Raw genomic sequence first — 16,895 nt, 5'->3', positions numbered from 1 at the left:
ATTTCAACATTGATGGCAACTAGCCTACCTTTCTTTGGATCCCACAACTTATTAGTTTAATTTCTTTTCCATTTAGTCTTTGTTTTGTCCTATCCCCATCAAAGAGTTTGATACAATAAGGTCAGTGGAAATGATCAGTGAGGCTATTCGTCTTGTGTTTCTACTTCATCAATTTGTGATCTCCATTTGGTGTTACAAAAACTTTTGCTATTCAATCTATAAACTGTGTACTCTATAGTGCATCCTCTGTAGTGCATCCTTATACAATTCCCTACTAAGCTCATCCATCTACTTTTCCTTCCATTTCTTTTTCCATGTCTCATTTCTTTTAAGTAAAGCATTTTACCTGGATCTTGTGATATCTCTAAACTTCATTATGCAATCTGTAGTCATTGCTTTTACATTGCCTACAATGAATTATAGGGGAGCTATTATATGGTCTTACTGGTATTAATTTAAGGCCTTCGCATTGATAGGGAAGCAAGAGGGGATCAAAGGTTACTGGAAAGGCAACCTTCCTCAGGTCCTTCATTCAAGCATTCCTTCTAATAGTAGAATGTACTTCAGCTGGGTTTTGGACAAGTTCTTTCTCGAGTCTTCATTTAACGTTTTCTCTCCAATTCTAGGTGATACGAATCACAAGATAGAACGAATAGCCTGAGAATAGTTCACAGGCAAGAGGCGAGGCAGCGGAGGGCGGTGCTAAAGGGGGAGGAGAAGAGAGAGAGGAGAGAAAGAGGATTGAAAGGGGTAAAATGGTAATTGAAATAAAAAAGATGGGGATAAAATAATCTTTTCACGTTACCTATAAACCCACATAAATGAACTTTTGTACAAATAGCATGACCTTGAATAATACAATTTGTTGTATTGAACAGTATAATTTCTAATAATGTACAAAAATATTTGAATCTTTACAAAAATTTACCTAGTTTGAAATTGAATCTTTACAAGGCTGCAGGATGACCCATACATTTTGGGTTATGCTTGGCTCGTGCCAGCACAAGCCATGACCCAGGAGGGGGTGGGTGTAGCGGTGGCAGTAGGTGAGTGCGGTGGGGCTGGCAACGGCAGGGGTAGGGCGATGGCAACAGGGCCGACCCTGGGCATAGGCTACCTAGGCAGCAGCGTAGGGCCTATGCCCATTTTCAGCCAGCAGAGGGCCATGCCTATTTTAATTTTTAGATTTTAAATTAATTAACAAAATAAAATTAATTAAAAACAATAAATTTAAAAATAAAAAAGCCGTTAGGGGCCATGCTTATTTTAAATCATTGTAAAATTTTAATTAATTTCAATCTCTCACATTTCTTTTATCAATAATTAATCTCATGAGTATCAATATAATTTTTAATTAATCTCAATTTCTCACATTCCTTTATTAATAATCAATTCCATTCCTATCCGTAGTAGCATTCATCCCCTTACAACTATTTCATGCATTTTTAATTAATTCTAATCTCTCCCTTATATGATTGTATCACAACTATTTCCTTGCATTTGACAGTGGTCACGACTCCATCGTTTTCTTAAGTTTCACTTCTTCTCAATTTTTTATCTATCCATTATCATTGCATATGCCATCAATTTGCATAGGTATAGTTCCTCAATCCAATTGATTTCATAATTATATATTTTCTTTTGTGATTCCATTTTCGTCCTTATCATCCCATTATGTGATTTATCAATTATATCTTTTGATTTTTTTATTAACCCTTAAATTATCAATTAATTATAATTATTTAATTATTAATTTTTCTTCTAAAACTATTAAAAAAGTAAATTTAAAGTAAAATATTGTGAATTTTATATAATACTTTTTTATTTATATTAATTTTATTTTTAAATATAATTATAGAGGATCTCATAAAAAATTTAGCTTAGAGTCCCTATAATCTTAGGGCCGACCCTGGGTGGCAGTGACAGCAGGGGGGCCGACGAGCGAGAACGGGAGCGGCGGTAAGAGAAAGTGAGAGAGGGGGGAAATTCAGTGGGCGGGAGAGTTGCGCGGGGGGCTAGTAAGATTTTCTGTAAGGCGTTCTGGACGTGTCACATTATTCTTTTTTTCAATCTCCTCTTCCAATGACACCGTTCGATCTATGACACTACATTTTTTTCCCCCAATTTTGCTGAGTATTAAGAGCACCCATTAGATTAGGCTCGGACTCACATGGCTCAGTGAAACCAAAATCGTATTAATATCTGCCCACATCGTCATGGTACTTTCTATAAGATTGATATCTCAACCCTAAAAACAAGGAGGTCAACCAAATCCACAGCTACTGCACTCTGGAGACTGTAACTTAAGGCCATTCTCCTAAATGCTGATCTGAGAACCTGAGACCAACAGTTAAAACTGTCATAAAGTCTTAAGGAGATCCATAGCTTATTTTACTTCAAGGAAGCATTATAGCACTTCTATAGGAGGTGAGATGAGATATGGTGGGTTGAGGAGTTCAGCTCAGCAAGGAACTTACGCCTCTCACCTGCCTATTGTTTCATCATTCTTGCCAAAGCATCATTTCACTGAGCGTAAGACGATGGAATTCAAACACAAGCTCTAATTAAGTAGCCTCGAAAATCGAAACATCAATAGTGTAAGGAGATTCTTGATAAAATTAATCTCAAAGAAGGTCAGAGCACAAAAGACAATATGAGAGTGAAAAGGCAAAACAAATGGGAAAGTTAATGAATTGTGGCAGAGTCAGAATATCAATAAGCCTCGATGTTTTAGCTCATGGATTTCTCCATTCACACATCTAATTTTGTCGTCATCCTTGCCACCCAATTCTCCCATTTGATTGCCATACCCACGAGATCTACCAAAACAGAGAAGCATTTTCCACACAGCGAACCAGTTCAACTCCACAAAGCCCACGAATCAGTGCCCAATCAAGCCAATGAAATGTGAAAAGAAAACCAACGCACGCAACAACTGAAAATGAAGTGAGAAAAACAAAGAAACAAATGAGAAGAAAGTTCATGAATGGTGGCAAAGTCAGAATATCAATAAGCCTCGATGTTTCAGCTCAAGGATTTTTCCATTCACACATCTAATTTTATCATCATTCTTGCCACCCAATTCTCCCATTTGATTGCTATACCCACGAGATCTACCAAAACAGAGAAGCATTTTCCACACAGCGAACCAATTCACCTCCACAAAGCCCACAAATCAGTGCCCAATCAAGTCCATGAACTGTGAAAAGAAAACCAACGCACGCAACAACTGAAAATGAAGTGAGGAAAGCAAAGAAACAAATGAGAAGAAAGTTCATGAACGGTGGCAAGGTCAGAATATCAATAAGCCTCGATGTTTCAGCTCAAGGATTTTTCCATTCACACATCTAATTTTGTCATCATTCTTGCCGCACAATTCCCCTCCCCCCCCCCCCCCCCGGGTTGATTTGCATGTCCAAATTATCATCCAAAACTTGAAAAACATTGAAAACAAAACCATCAAAAACCCTTCAATCAAAACCCAAAAATGAAAAGCCAATCCAAACATAAATAGAACACCAAAAACGCAAAGGATCTGCTAAATCCGACAAAACGCGCAAACCAAAAATTTGGAGAACACGTGTTTAAGGCCAATAATGGATTTTAGAGTGTACTTCCACCTTCAAGCGAGGCCATTCAGAGTAAACTTCCGAGCTCGAACTCTCACTAATTGAGATTCCAATATCTCAAATTAATGAAGATCCAGACCCAGAAAAGTTGAACTAGCCCTGACGAAAGAGAAGGCGGAGGCTAAATGGGAACTCAAGAGGAAAACCCTGATGAGGAAACCCAAAATACATACATACGCATAGACACGAAAACACGTATCAACGCGCACATACAAAGACTCGATGTAGCGCCGCTATGACTCGAAACGCTTCCATGTCTGGAAAACGGAAGGCGATCTTAAGGGCCGCGCATTTGCGTCTGGGAAGGAAAGCATAGCTTTTAGGTGAAGAAGAAATGGATCAACGAAGAAGATAATAAAAACCCTAGTATTTTCATTACACCATATGAAATGAAAACCCTAGATCCAGAAAATGATAGGGCAGCGAGATCAATATATAGCTCCCGTAAGTTTGGTCGACTGACGGTTCTAACCTTTAACTTTTTTCTTATGACAATTGTGACCTTGTCTATGTACCAATCAACTGCAAATCGACAAGATTCAATAATTAATTGAAATACTCATAATTATTATGTTGTCGAGTCATCGTTACGGTGGGTGCGTCGAATAATATAATAATTATTTAATGTAAGTAAGAGTTCTCCTATAACGTCAGATAAGTTACAAAAGAAATTTTATAATTATCATAAATTAATGTATGGCACAAATTTTTAGAATAATTTTGTATAAATTTATAATACTTTTATAAAAATAATAATATTAATTAAAAAATTATAAATAAAGTATTTTTTATATCAATTTAATTTTTGAAATTAATATTATAACTAATATTTACTTATTCAATCATTAGTCATTGGTGGTAGAATTGCAATTGATTACAATAAATTTAAATGATACTTTTAAAATTATGAGTCAAATTTAACAACTTAAAATAATTGTTTTGTAAGTTTGAGATTATGAGTCCATATTGTAGTCTAAAATTTATAAATTTAGGTAAGAGAATATCAAACAAAAGATAAGATTGATTTGTATTAGGAGTGTTAAAAAAATTGTTAGACCGTAATTTCTGGCCAAATCGAATTGGACCGGATTGAATGCGTCGATTTTTTTTAACTGGCAATCTAATTTGATTTGAAAAACTGTCAAACTACAAATCTCGACAGTTTGGTTCAAAATCAAACCGCCCACGTAGATGATATATAATTTTAATATATATATATATAATATATATAATGTTCTGAAATCACGAAAATCGAATCTCATCGAATTGTAAAATGCAGTGCAGTTTGGTTCGATTTGATTTTTCGCACCAAATTAAGCTTATCGATTTGATTTGGTAGAAAATCGAATTTACGATTTGACATATTAAATTAATTTAAAATCGGTCAGATCGAACCACAAACATCTCTAATTTGTATCGAAAAAGTCAAATATAATATTTTTTAATTTTGTTGCTAGTGTAGGGAGGAGACAGGACACTGCTCAAATATTGATTTAATTTTATTTTATTTTATATTATTCGATAAAAAAAAAATTTCTCGCATCTATATTATATATTTTTTTATAAACTTATACCAATGTGAATATATGAGCGTATGCGGGACAATCTCGAAAGACTTATTTGTAGTTGAAGGTACTTTTAACATCAAGAGAAGACTGAACACCACTTTTTAAAAATATATAATTTAATAATTCATTGTTCCTTTACGCTTAAATTATATATTTTTTAATAAATATAAATAAAAAATTTATAAAATCAATAAATTTGATAATTAATTAAAAAATAATTATTATAAATAAAATAAACATAAATACTTTTAAGATTTATAATTTAAAAAAGTAAAGCTGAAAATATATGAATTTCCAAAATGGTTTGAAAGTTTATTTGAGTTATTCTAAACAGATAAAATATGTTTGGAATGTTTTTTATTTATATTTAATAACAAAATTTTCATTTTACAATAATTATAAAATATTTGTTATTATTATTATTAAAAATTTATGTGGGCAAACACATTTTGCCCAATTATCTATGTCACTATATTTTCATAAATTTATGTGGGCAAACACATTCGGCTCAATACGTTCACGATTCTCTATATTCATAAATCGCCTCGACCTTTTTATTAAGGGTTTAGGGGTTGTGTAACTCTTAATTTTCTAATATGAATTAAGTTGACACAATTTATTTTTAAAAAATAAAAGAAAAGCCAAATGAGAGGTTAATTTGCCACTGTCAGCCTAAGGGAGCAAATGAGCTGAGCTGTTTGGGTTCGAGTTGATAAAAACTCGTTCGACTTCGTTCATTAAGATAAACGAAACAAACTTGAGTCTATTTTTAAAGCTCAATTTGTAAACGAGCTAAGGTTTAACTTAGTAAAGTTCAGCTCATTAACTTACAAGTTGTCTCGAATAGAGAGTCATGAACTAGTTCGATTATAGGCTCGTGAACTGTCTCGAATAGAGACTCGCCAGCTAACTCGCTTATAGGCTCGTGAGCACATTGTTAATTGATATTGATAAAAAATATTAATTTTTATGTTTTTGTATATAAGATAATATCACTGATAATCTTTTGTCACATAAACAAAACAAGGTATGTAATTCATGAAATCATTTGATGCGTTGGTATTTTGTAGGTTAATATATGTGGTTTGATATATAATTATGATTACTGATTAATATTACAATTTCAAATTATATGTTGATAGTTGAAGTAACTAATTTGAAGTTGAATTAAAAATATATTTGTTGTGTTGTAATTTTGATTATGTTTGTATTTTGAAAATAACTAGATAAGTAATTTGATTGTCTTTTTGTACGATAAATTATAATATGCTTATTGTAATTTATAAAATTATTATTACTTAATTATTGTGTCGATATTATATTTGTTGATTATCAAGTTGTGTTCATTTAGATATATTTATTGATTATCATATTGATATTTGTTTTTATTGTACATCAATTTATTAAGTTTTTTTAAATAAAACTTTGATAAATTTCAGCTCAAGCTCGAGTCTGAACTAAGCCTAAGTCAAGCTCGAGTTATGCTAATCAAGCTCGAGCTTGAGCCAAACTTCCAGACTTGACTCAATCTCAAGCTCTAACTTGAGTTTGTGATAAAATTTGTTGAGCGGAATGGAGCTAATGAAACTCGACTCGGCTCGGATCAACTCATTTACACCCCTAATCACACCTCTAGCGCAAGTCAACACAACTTAGAAAACGCGACTTAGATCATATGTATATTTGAATTAAAAGGGTATTATTAGTTATTTAATTATAATATATTTCCATTCAATTAAATTTTATTACTTTTGATGAGTAATGATAAAAAATTTTGATCATAGTAAAACATTTTAATACCAATAACATTACATGCATTAATTTCATCAGGAACGGTTAGGTGTGCGAATTCTAAATTATCAATTAATTATAATTAATTTAATAATTTTTACAATAATTATTTAATTCAATCGTAGTTTGTGCGCGGACTATAAATTGGAATTTAGGAGATGAAATTTTGTAACAAAGTGATGTTACAAATTTAAATTTTATTATATCGTAATAAATTAATATGTTTTGATTTTCAAAAAAACCTATTAATCTCTCGACCTTCAGGTCACGGGGAGATCTTGATCTCCCGATCATTGACCGTCGAGAGAAGTTACTCTTTGAGGTCATTCAAGAGATCTACATCAATTATTTGAGCCCAACTTTTCTCCACATGATACAACAAAAAATTCAAAAAATATTTTGAACTTTTATCTATCACACACCATGTTTTATATTTCTGAAATCCTCATTATCATATCATATTACAATAATATTTTATATACAATTTTAATAAAAAATATTCTCCAGTGATAATTTAATCAGATTCAAATTAAAATCAAAAGAATTTATCAGGAGCCAGCGAAGTTGATTCTAGGAGGGGGTCCATTTTTTCCGATGCTATTGGGCCGAAGCCCATTGGGCCTAATGAAAATATACAACCAAGACGATCGAAGCGAAGCCCAGCCCAGCCCAGCGTTTGTCTCTTGATCTGATTATTAATTAATAATTATCGAGTTTAGTACCGGCCTTGTTGGGGCCTATAAAAAGACGTGATTTTTTAGAAGCTAGGTAGCTTATTAGTTATGCATTGATTGTATTACTATTGCGTTATCATGAAGAAAAATTATTTTTTCGAGTCAGATGAGTTGACAGACAGACTTACAAAATAGATGCTAAAATACTAAAATGCCCTCATCTACATTATATTGAAAAAAATATAATACAATGTGAACGAAAATATTTTAGTCTTTTAACCCTCATTTTGTAAGTATATCTGTCAATTTATTTGACCCTATAGAAAAACTTAAAATTATTAAAAATATTTTACAATTTAGAAGAACTAATGAAGAGCATAATCATTAATGTTGGAATTGAATAGTGTAAACCCTTATCACTCTCAATCTGAATTTAATTCATTGCTAGTGGAACTTGAACTGACCAAATTGGTCAAAATGAATAAACCAAACATTTTTCAAAAACTAACCAAACCAGTTGAATAGTTGCTCGGAAAATTTTAAAAATAAAATAACAAAAAAAAATTAAAAATAGAAAATAAAAAATGCAAGTAGATAGAAATAATTTAGAGAACAAGTGTTCCTTGAGTAAGAATAAATGTTATTTGAGGAAAAAAAATATTACTCAATTAATAATAACATTTCCTCAATTAACTTTCAGATTTCAGTTAATAAATATTATTCGAATAAAAAAGTTTATGTTAAAATAAAAATAATATTACTCGATTAAAAGTTTCTCTTGGTCAATTAAAAAATCGAGTACAACGACTAACACGCTTGTTCAATAATTATTACTCCATTAAAATATTTAGCCACTTGATTAAATAGGATGTTAGTCAATTAAAATATTTCGATCAAATAAATTATTTTAGCCTTTTTAAATAAATATATCAAATCGAATCGAAGTAATTGTAAAACTTAAACTTAGAATTCAAACCAAACCGAACCGATATACAAATTGAACCGTCAATTTTGATAAGTTCAGTTCTATTATTTTGGTTTAACGAAAATTTTTTTCACCTTACCCATTACAATTCTAACACATTATTTTGAAAATTGGTTTGTATTCTAAATATACAAATAAAAAATATATTTGATGAATTAATTTCCGAGACCATATGGAAAAGGCAAAAACTCAAATTTAGGACTATTTTTGTCTTCTCTTTATAATATAATAGGTTACAAGGTTCTCAACCAATTTGAAAACGAGGGCAGAGAAAAAACGACGTCGTGGGGGGACATGACTTCCGAGACTTGACCTACAAACGACTAGAGTGAAATTCTCCATTAAATAATGGAAGTATATATATGTGTTAGAATTTGGAATTTAATACATTTGACTTAGCTAAGACTTCATCATATAATTTACAAAATAAGAAACAAAGTGAAACCATTATTTTAAGTAATATATTAATTATTATTTTTTTAATCATAAAATTTAAAAAAATATCTCAAAGACCATAAAAAACAATAAGTCACTGCATGAGTCACATTAAAGACATTAATTATTATCTTTCTTTATGTACAAGAACAATGTTCTATTATTTGTATCGAGCAATAACGCGAGCGAGTGAATCTCAATGTGTGAAACCCTATCACGCACACCTAATATATATGTCTTCAAGGCATAAATTAAGGAGTCGGATGAGCGGGGGCGGATCAAGAAATCGATGTAGGGGAGGTTAATTTTTTTTTTTTGAGATATAAAATTACACATCACAAATTTTGGATGGACTAATTTTCTTTTAATTGAATTATTAGTAAAATTTATTATTTTTAAATGTGAGCTGTATTGGGCTCAGCTCATGCATGAATCCGCCTTTGCGGATGACTAATATGTTGGTGTTAATTTAATGGGTTACGAGTTCGATTCTTGTCCTGCGCAAGAGGCAAATGCCCAACTTACGATTTACCTTCTCTGATATAATCGATAACACAAGTATCGAAAATTATGCAAGGACGGCCAAAAGTATGAAAATGAATAATGTTATTGGTACACATTTGTGTACATTTTAAACTACTCAAAGGTGTATCAATGACAAAAATGTCTCTCATGAGGTGCATAGAAACGTGTGAGGCGCATTGAGATAAGGGGTATTTTGATTATAATACTTCTTTGTACAGCTCAAAATATATAAAAATAATGTACATCTAGCATCATTCGTATGAAAATATATATGACAATTAATAAGGCTTGGCCATTAATTATATAAGGAAACAAATAAATATTAAAAATGGTGAATGTGTACGGAAGATAGGTGGAGGAATCAGCGTCGAAGATGCGGCTTGATTTGATACGGAAAGTGCGAAGAAACAAAGAGAAAAAGAAAACACGTTCTGGTTTCTTTCGTGAAGTTTTACATCATTGACTCCGAACCTCCAACGTTATTTAGACGCGTCCCTTTTGGTCCGCTTGGTTTTGGATTGAGGTCAATCTTTCCTGTCATCATATACAATTAGTAAATCAACGATTTTAAGTAAATTAAGTCAATCAAAGATTAATTAACTGATGCTGGCAGAAATGTTTATTCACATAACGGTGTGGGAAGGATACACACCATTAGAAATTTAGAAGGCAGAGGCTGAAAATTAGAAAGAGATAGAAAATGTGAAAGATTTTATAGATTTGAGTATTGGGTCAATTTCAAAAAATTTGATATAGGCCAAATTATGAGCTTAATTTGAGATAACATATTTGAATTGCGACTCGAAGAATACGGGTTAATAATTTAAAAATTAAAAAATATATATAATTTATGGGATAAAGCTGGCATAGGCTGAAGCCCAGTTCAGCCCTTCCCCAAATCTATCTCTGACCATTGCTCCCTCCCATAAAGTCGCTATTAATTGCATTATTGGTTAGATATTTATTAGTGTTTAATTCGACATTTATCTAAGAAATTGAGTTCAAACTGAAGATAGATCCAAGAACAGGAAGCTTAGAGAAGAAAGTCTGAAAGACTAATAATAGTCCATGAAAGACTTTCCTGGAGGCCATTATTTCTTAGATACTTTCAAGAGACCATCTCATGGGTTTTCGAGATCTTAGCTTGGATATTCATATTTGACAACACCAAAAAACTCAAATATCTTTTCGTTTGACAATTTTAATCTCTATACATAGGAAGAAAAAATTATCTGACAATTTTAATCTCTATAAATAAAAAAAAAAAATTCTTGTGAGTCAAATAAGTTGACAGACAGACTTATAGAATGGAGGCTAAAAGATTAAAATGTCATCGCTCATATTGTATTATAATTTTTTCAATGCAACATGAGTGAGGGCATTTTAATTTTTTAGCTCTTACTCTGTAAGTCTGTCTGATCATATAGAAGAACTCAAATAGGAAGTGATTTTTTTAATTGAGGTATGACTAGTTAAAACTCTATTTAGATTATATTTTTATTAATTCTACATATTCTTTCGAAGACTGACCTAAACATTAGACATCCCATGCCCTTGGCTATTTTCAGTTTCATATAAATCTTTTAAAGACTAAAAACTCAAAACGGATACTCATCTGTAATTATAAATTTATTATTGTAATTAGATAATAACAAATTTTTTTATACAAATAATTCATGTAAGAATAAGATAATAATTATTTTTTTAAACCACTTAGGTGGTGTAATTAATAGGGTGATTTCACCTTGTTACCTGATCAACTTAAGTAGGCAAAAAACCATTTTATCCTTTACTAAAAAGACAATATTGATTCAGTCACTACATTGTGTCAATAAATAACTGTTTTGTGTCTTAAAGAATGAATTAAATATATTAAAAGGTGTAATTGAAATAATAAAAATATTAAATCTCTAAATATGAAAAAAAAAGTGTAAATAGAGAGTAACAAGAGCTTTGATAATGGAAGGTGTTATGCTTTTAGATGAGTAGCAGCAGGGCACGTGGAGGGGGGAGATAGGGAGGTGTGTAGACGGAGGAAGAATTTGCTTCGTCCCAGCCGCGTGGAAGTTTCCGGGCAACCACTGCCACCGCTGCCGTCCAAAACTACTCGCTTTTCTCGCCTCTCTCTCTCTCTCTCTTTCCTTGTCTTTGCCCAACACTTTATAAAACCCACTCTCTCTCCCCCTTTAAAGCCAAAACCAAAACTCAAGCCGGATTCAGCACAAACTTCACTCTCAAGTCACAAATTCACCCTCATACACCACTACAATATATATATATATAATATTGTACCTATATTTATATATAGCCTACATATACAGAAGAGAGAGAGAGAGAGAGGGAGGGAGGGAGGTGCCATTAATTAATGGATCAGGACCAGCCACCAGGGTTTAGATTCTACCCAACTGAAGAAGAGTTGATTTCATTTTATCTGCAGCAAAAGCTTGAAGGAGGAAGACAAGATCTCAACCGGGTCATCCCCGTTCTATACATTTACCAGTTCAATCCATGGGATCTCCCAGGTGTATATCTCTCTCTATATATATATCTATTCTTTACTCCGATCGATCAATTATTTTCTTCTTTTTCTTGCTTTACATTTCTGGATATGAAATGGGTTTTCGGGAATTAATTGTTTTGAGTTGATCCAACAATAAAAGGTTATAATGGCCTTAACTATCGAGCAGAATCCTTACATAGAATTCTATATATACATATATACTTAACTAGAGTGGCGCTGTGGTTTGGGTAAATTTGTGGCTGATCATACATAGAGTGGATTGATCAAGTTAATTTGATGCATGATGATCTTGGATCTTTAAATTAAAAACTGTTGTTTTGGAACCAGACTTCGCCGGAGAGCGCTGCCGGGGAGATTCCGAGCAGTGGTTTTTCTTTATCCCTAGGCAGGAACGAGAAGCCAGCGGAGGACGGCCGAACCGGCTCACCATTTCCGGGTACTGGAAAGCTACGGGGTCGCCCGGTTTTGTGTATTCTTCCGGCAATCGAATCATCGGAGTCAAGAGAACCATGGTTTTCTACAGAGGTCGAGCTCCGGCTGGGAGGAAAACCGAGTGGAAGATGAATGAATATAGGGCCATTGATGGGGAAGCATCTTCTTCAACCAATATTGCAGTTCCAAAGGTCCGTCAAGATGAATGAAAATTTTGCATTTTTTTTTTATTATAAAACTAACTACATGCGAACTAGGGTTCCTAGGTTTTCTATGTATTGTCTTGTCTTAGTTTGTAAATGTCATCATTGTGTGCGTTCCGAACTTAACAATTACTTGGCTATTTGTCTACTCCTTAATTTGATTGTGCTTTTGATGTTCCAATTTTTCTTTTCCTCAGTTGAGGCAAGAGTTCAGTCTGTGCCGAGTTTACAAGAAATCAAAATGCCTGCGAACTTTCGACAGACGGCCAGCGGTGGCAGCGGCCAACCTAGCTCCCCGCGCCGACGAGGCATCCGCCTTGTCTCATCCCAGCCATGCAGCCAGCAGCAGGGAGATCGGAACAAACTCTCCCGGTGAGAGCTCCTCCTCCGGCGACCATGCAAATAACCCATGTCAAACCGCCGGCAGTGCCGGTAGCTGGGATTTCGCCAGCGCCGACATCAACGAGCCAATGTGGGATTGGGATCAACTGAACTGGTTCTAACAGAATAATCAAATATATGAATTAATTAGATCCATCCGTAATTAGATTGAAATATGGATCATCTGTATCACAGCAGAAATATGAAGCTTTTCATGCATTATATATGTTTAATTCTTGCTTTCTTTCCTGTTGCTAGATCAGATGTTTGTGATTTTTGGTAGATCAACTATATACATATATATGTATATCATCATCATCATCATGAATTATAGAAAATGTAGTCTGAAGGAACTAATCAGTTGGTTAATGTAGTCTGAAAGAATTATTCAGTTGGTTTCTTAATTTCTTCTAAAGATTTTAGCAGAAACTGATGGAGACTGCAGTTCATTATTTGGTGACCCTGCAAAATGCTTACAAATGTGCTGCAAAATTATTAAGGGGAGTTAATCTAGATTGGATCCAACACCATCTGAGTTCCACGGAATCCGGATTTTCAGTGGCCGGCGATTGGAGGGGAGAGAGAGAGAGACGAGAGAGCTAGGAGGAAGAATAATAATGAAGAATAAAAGGGTTATTTTGTATATTTATTTAACAGTAAGGAGGAAAATGCTATTTTCAAAACTAATGTGGGATATATAATTCTTACAATTACATCAAATTTTAGGGTAATTATTGCACTTTCTGTCTAATATTCATTTTTTATATATAAAAAAATATATAGTTTTTATACATATATTGAAAACACACTCAAATTAATGTTAAAAGTGCATAAATTTAAAAGACATGTTTTTATTTTTGGGTAAGTTGCATTAAATAAAAAGATTAGGGTGATTTGCTAGAACTCTTAATTAATATTTTAAAAATGGTTCATATATATTTTTCATAACTAATTAAAGACTCCTAATTAATATTTTATACACAAAAAAACTAATTAATGACCATATTAACAAAAAATTAAGTTTTAGTTATTTGTCATCTAAAAACTCTATTATCCTTCAATGACTATAATCTCATGTCATGTCAATTGAGTTGTGTAAATGAAAATATATATATTAATAAGGAAAATCGTACAAGTGTTTACAAAAAGATCAATAGATATATCCCACAAAGACAACCAAAAACAAACCAACTTTCAGACTAGAAAATGAACCAATTAGTTCACAGCCTCATCAAAACAAGCAATGCAAAAAGAAACTAAACTATAAATAAAAAAATGTGGGAGAGCAACAACAACCATTCCATGGTCATAATTAAAAGGCACTAGAGAACGAGGGGGGGGTTTTTGACTCATCAATTGAGTTGAGATGTACCCCACACGGTACAAATTAAAACTTGTTAAATAGTACTATATATTCTACTCTAGATCTTTCTATATTTTGTATATATTAAAGAAAATCTAGATCTCATAGTTTGGATATGAATTTAGATCTTTATTTTTATTTTTTTTAAAACTAGAAGCATTTTACTTTCTTTTTAAATTTAGAAAATATATATATAAAAAAATAGATTAATTAGCACCCTACAATTTGGTATATTAATTGGGATCTAAAACCCCATAAAGGGAGAGTAAAAGCTAATGTTTCTTTTTCTTTGACTATGACGAATTGTCGCATTTTTCTCTTGTTACATAGTGGTGGATGGCAATTTATTTACTAAAAATGGAAAACAATAGAGAGAGAAGGCTTCTTCTTATTCTTTTAAACAAGTTAATTCAAGTGTGAATCACCTAAAATGGGTGCCGTATTATTAGTAGGGAATGAGCCAAAAAATAAACCTGACTTTACAAGGGCACAACCTACCCGACCTAATTGACTGGGAATTAGGTTGGCATGGAACAAAACTTTGATTAGCATTTTCGGGACAGGATTAATTACCTCACGCCCCTGCTGCCCTTTAATATATATATACACACACACACATACATACATATATAAATTTAATATTATATTTACATAATAACTTTTTTTTTTCATTTTATAATATATTTTGTACATATTATTCTATTTAAGTTGTTGACCAAAATACAATAAGTGGCATCATATGTGACACAATAGAAAATTAAACAAGAATGCTATCAATGACAAACAGTAGAAGTAGTCGAAGAACTTTCTCTCAAGGCAGGACCCTCTCTCTCTCTCTCTCTTGTTGGCTGTCGTCTTGAGTCTGCATGAACCTTGATCGGCAATCGCGTGTCCACCTCGTCTCTTTCCTCATGTCGATGACCGCATCTTGTCGGCGTCTAGGCTTCTCTTAAGACTAATTGTAGACAACATTTTTTTCGATCAATAATGTGTATACATTTGTGCCTTTGGCCGCCCATCTTGTAGATTGGTTCAACAGCAGCCATGGCGGTAGAGTTCAAGCACTTGGTGATGGCCAAGTTCAAAGACGGCGTGGCTGTGGAAGAGCTCATGAAGGAGATGGAGAAGATTGTCATTTCATTGGGTTTATACCTCTAGTACATGTAACACTCAAAGTCCTTTAATATGGGACATTGAAAGTCTGGAAATGCCGAGACAAAGGTTCATCCATGCTTCTTGATTATATTCAAGAGCAAGAAGGATTTCATTGCCTTTGCCGGGCACCCAAAACATGTGAAATTCTTAATTACATTTTCAATAGCTATTGACAAAATTGTGGTGCTTGATTCCCAAGCTATTGACAAGGTTGTGGTGCTTGGCTATTCTTGCCAAGCCTTCCAACTATTCTAGCTGCTTCTGGCGTGCAATTTATTTGGGCCTCCCTTTTTGGGAGCCCAAGCCATAGGCTTTAGTGACCTATGTCTTAAGCTGATTCTTTTCAAAATGTCAAACTTAACCATAAGGAAGCATTTAGTCACCTCCCTAAATCCTCAGTAATCGATGATGACTCATCAACCACCTCTATCAGGTTTCCAATACCTGATTAATTAGCATGAACGTCATGATCAGCCTGACTCTTCATAATAGGCTCCTCTATATATATATTTTTAATTATATGTTTTTTATTTTATAATTTTTTATTTATTATTGTAAAATAAGTCATATAAAAAAATACTTTATGCTTAGGGCGACACCCTTGCCGGGGCCTGTGTTTGAGACGTGGGTTTAGGGATAGTGAAGGTCACCCTATATCACATCGGCACCCTCATCATCCCTAATTTAAAGCAACGATATAAAATACGTCACGTCTATAAACATTCTTTACATCATTGATTTGAAAAAGATTAGACGACCAACCATCTCACAAAATACATTAACCATTAAATCTATACGATTTTTGAAAAAGATTAGACGACCAACCATCTCACAAAATACATTAACCATTAAATCTATACGATTTTTAAGACTACGTACCCCCACAGTTCCTTATCAAGCAAGACCCCATCTTCTCTCATCCCAACTCTTATCAGCATTCTAGTACTATATATATATATATATTTATATTTAATTATTGATTTTGTGTATTTAATTATTAATTTTGTTTATGTGTGTATCTGATTATTTTGTATATATTTGTGTATTTAATTAATTTTGTGTTTGTGTTAAAATTATAAATAAAGTAAAATAAATAGAATTAAAGTTTATAAAAATAAATAAATGAAATAGGAAATGAAATAGAGAGGAAAATAGAAAATATGGATTGGAGAACGCACAATTTTCGAGACAAGTTAAAAATAGAGTGATTTATTTATAATACAATAGAGAGTG

General features: G+C 32.7%; 1 protein-coding gene and 3 non-coding genes across 4 annotated transcripts; 1 reads left to right on the top strand and 3 right to left on the bottom strand.

The window, feature by feature from the left end:
- Positions 1–2,694: 2,694 nt before the first annotated feature.
- LOC127789424 (small nucleolar RNA Z266) lies at positions 2,695–2,785 on the bottom strand. Its single transcript, XR_008020591.1, has one exon. It is a non-coding gene; the product is annotated as a small nucleolar RNA Z266 (small nucleolar RNA).
- Positions 2,786–2,987: 202 nt separating this feature from the next.
- LOC127789421 (small nucleolar RNA Z266) lies at positions 2,988–3,080 on the bottom strand. The gene has a single exon (XR_008020589.1). It is a non-coding gene; the product is annotated as a small nucleolar RNA Z266 (small nucleolar RNA).
- A 201-nt stretch (positions 3,081–3,281) lies between these two features.
- LOC127789423 (small nucleolar RNA Z266) lies at positions 3,282–3,374 on the bottom strand. Its single transcript, XR_008020590.1, has one exon. It is a non-coding gene; the product is annotated as a small nucleolar RNA Z266 (small nucleolar RNA).
- An 8,443-nt stretch (positions 3,375–11,817) lies between these two features.
- Positions 11,818–13,393, top strand: LOC127788940 (NAC domain-containing protein 90-like). The gene is made up of 3 exons (XM_052317654.1): positions 11,818–12,129; positions 12,456–12,751; positions 12,961–13,393. The coding sequence occupies exons 1-3, from the start codon at positions 11,973–11,975 to the stop codon at positions 13,264–13,266; spliced, it is 759 nt and encodes a 252-aa protein (XP_052173614.1). The 5' UTR covers positions 11,818–11,972; the 3' UTR covers positions 13,267–13,393.
- The last annotated feature ends 3,502 nt before the right edge of the window (positions 13,394–16,895 follow it).

Source organism: Diospyros lotus, chromosome 13, assembly GCF_014633365.1.
Source record: "Diospyros lotus cultivar Yz01 chromosome 13, ASM1463336v1, whole genome shotgun sequence".
NCBI lineage: Eukaryota > Viridiplantae > Streptophyta > Magnoliopsida > Ericales > Ebenaceae > Diospyros > Diospyros lotus.
Note: the sequence above shows the minus strand (reverse complement) of the source record. Positions and strands in the feature narration are given on the sequence as shown.

Bases quoted from the DNA above. Each gene is read 5' to 3' on its own strand.
- LOC127788940 (XM_052317654.1), top strand. From the start codon at position 11,973: ATGGATCAGGACCAGCCACCAGGGTTTAGATTCTACCCAACTGAAGAA. The intron at 12,130-12,455 runs GTGTATATCTCT...TTTTGGAACCAG, and splicing joins CAATCCATGGGATCTCCCAG to ACTTCGCCGGAGAGCGCTGC. The intron at 12,752-12,960 runs GTCCGTCAAGAT...TCTTTTCCTCAG, and splicing joins CCAATATTGCAGTTCCAAAG to TTGAGGCAAGAGTTCAGTCT.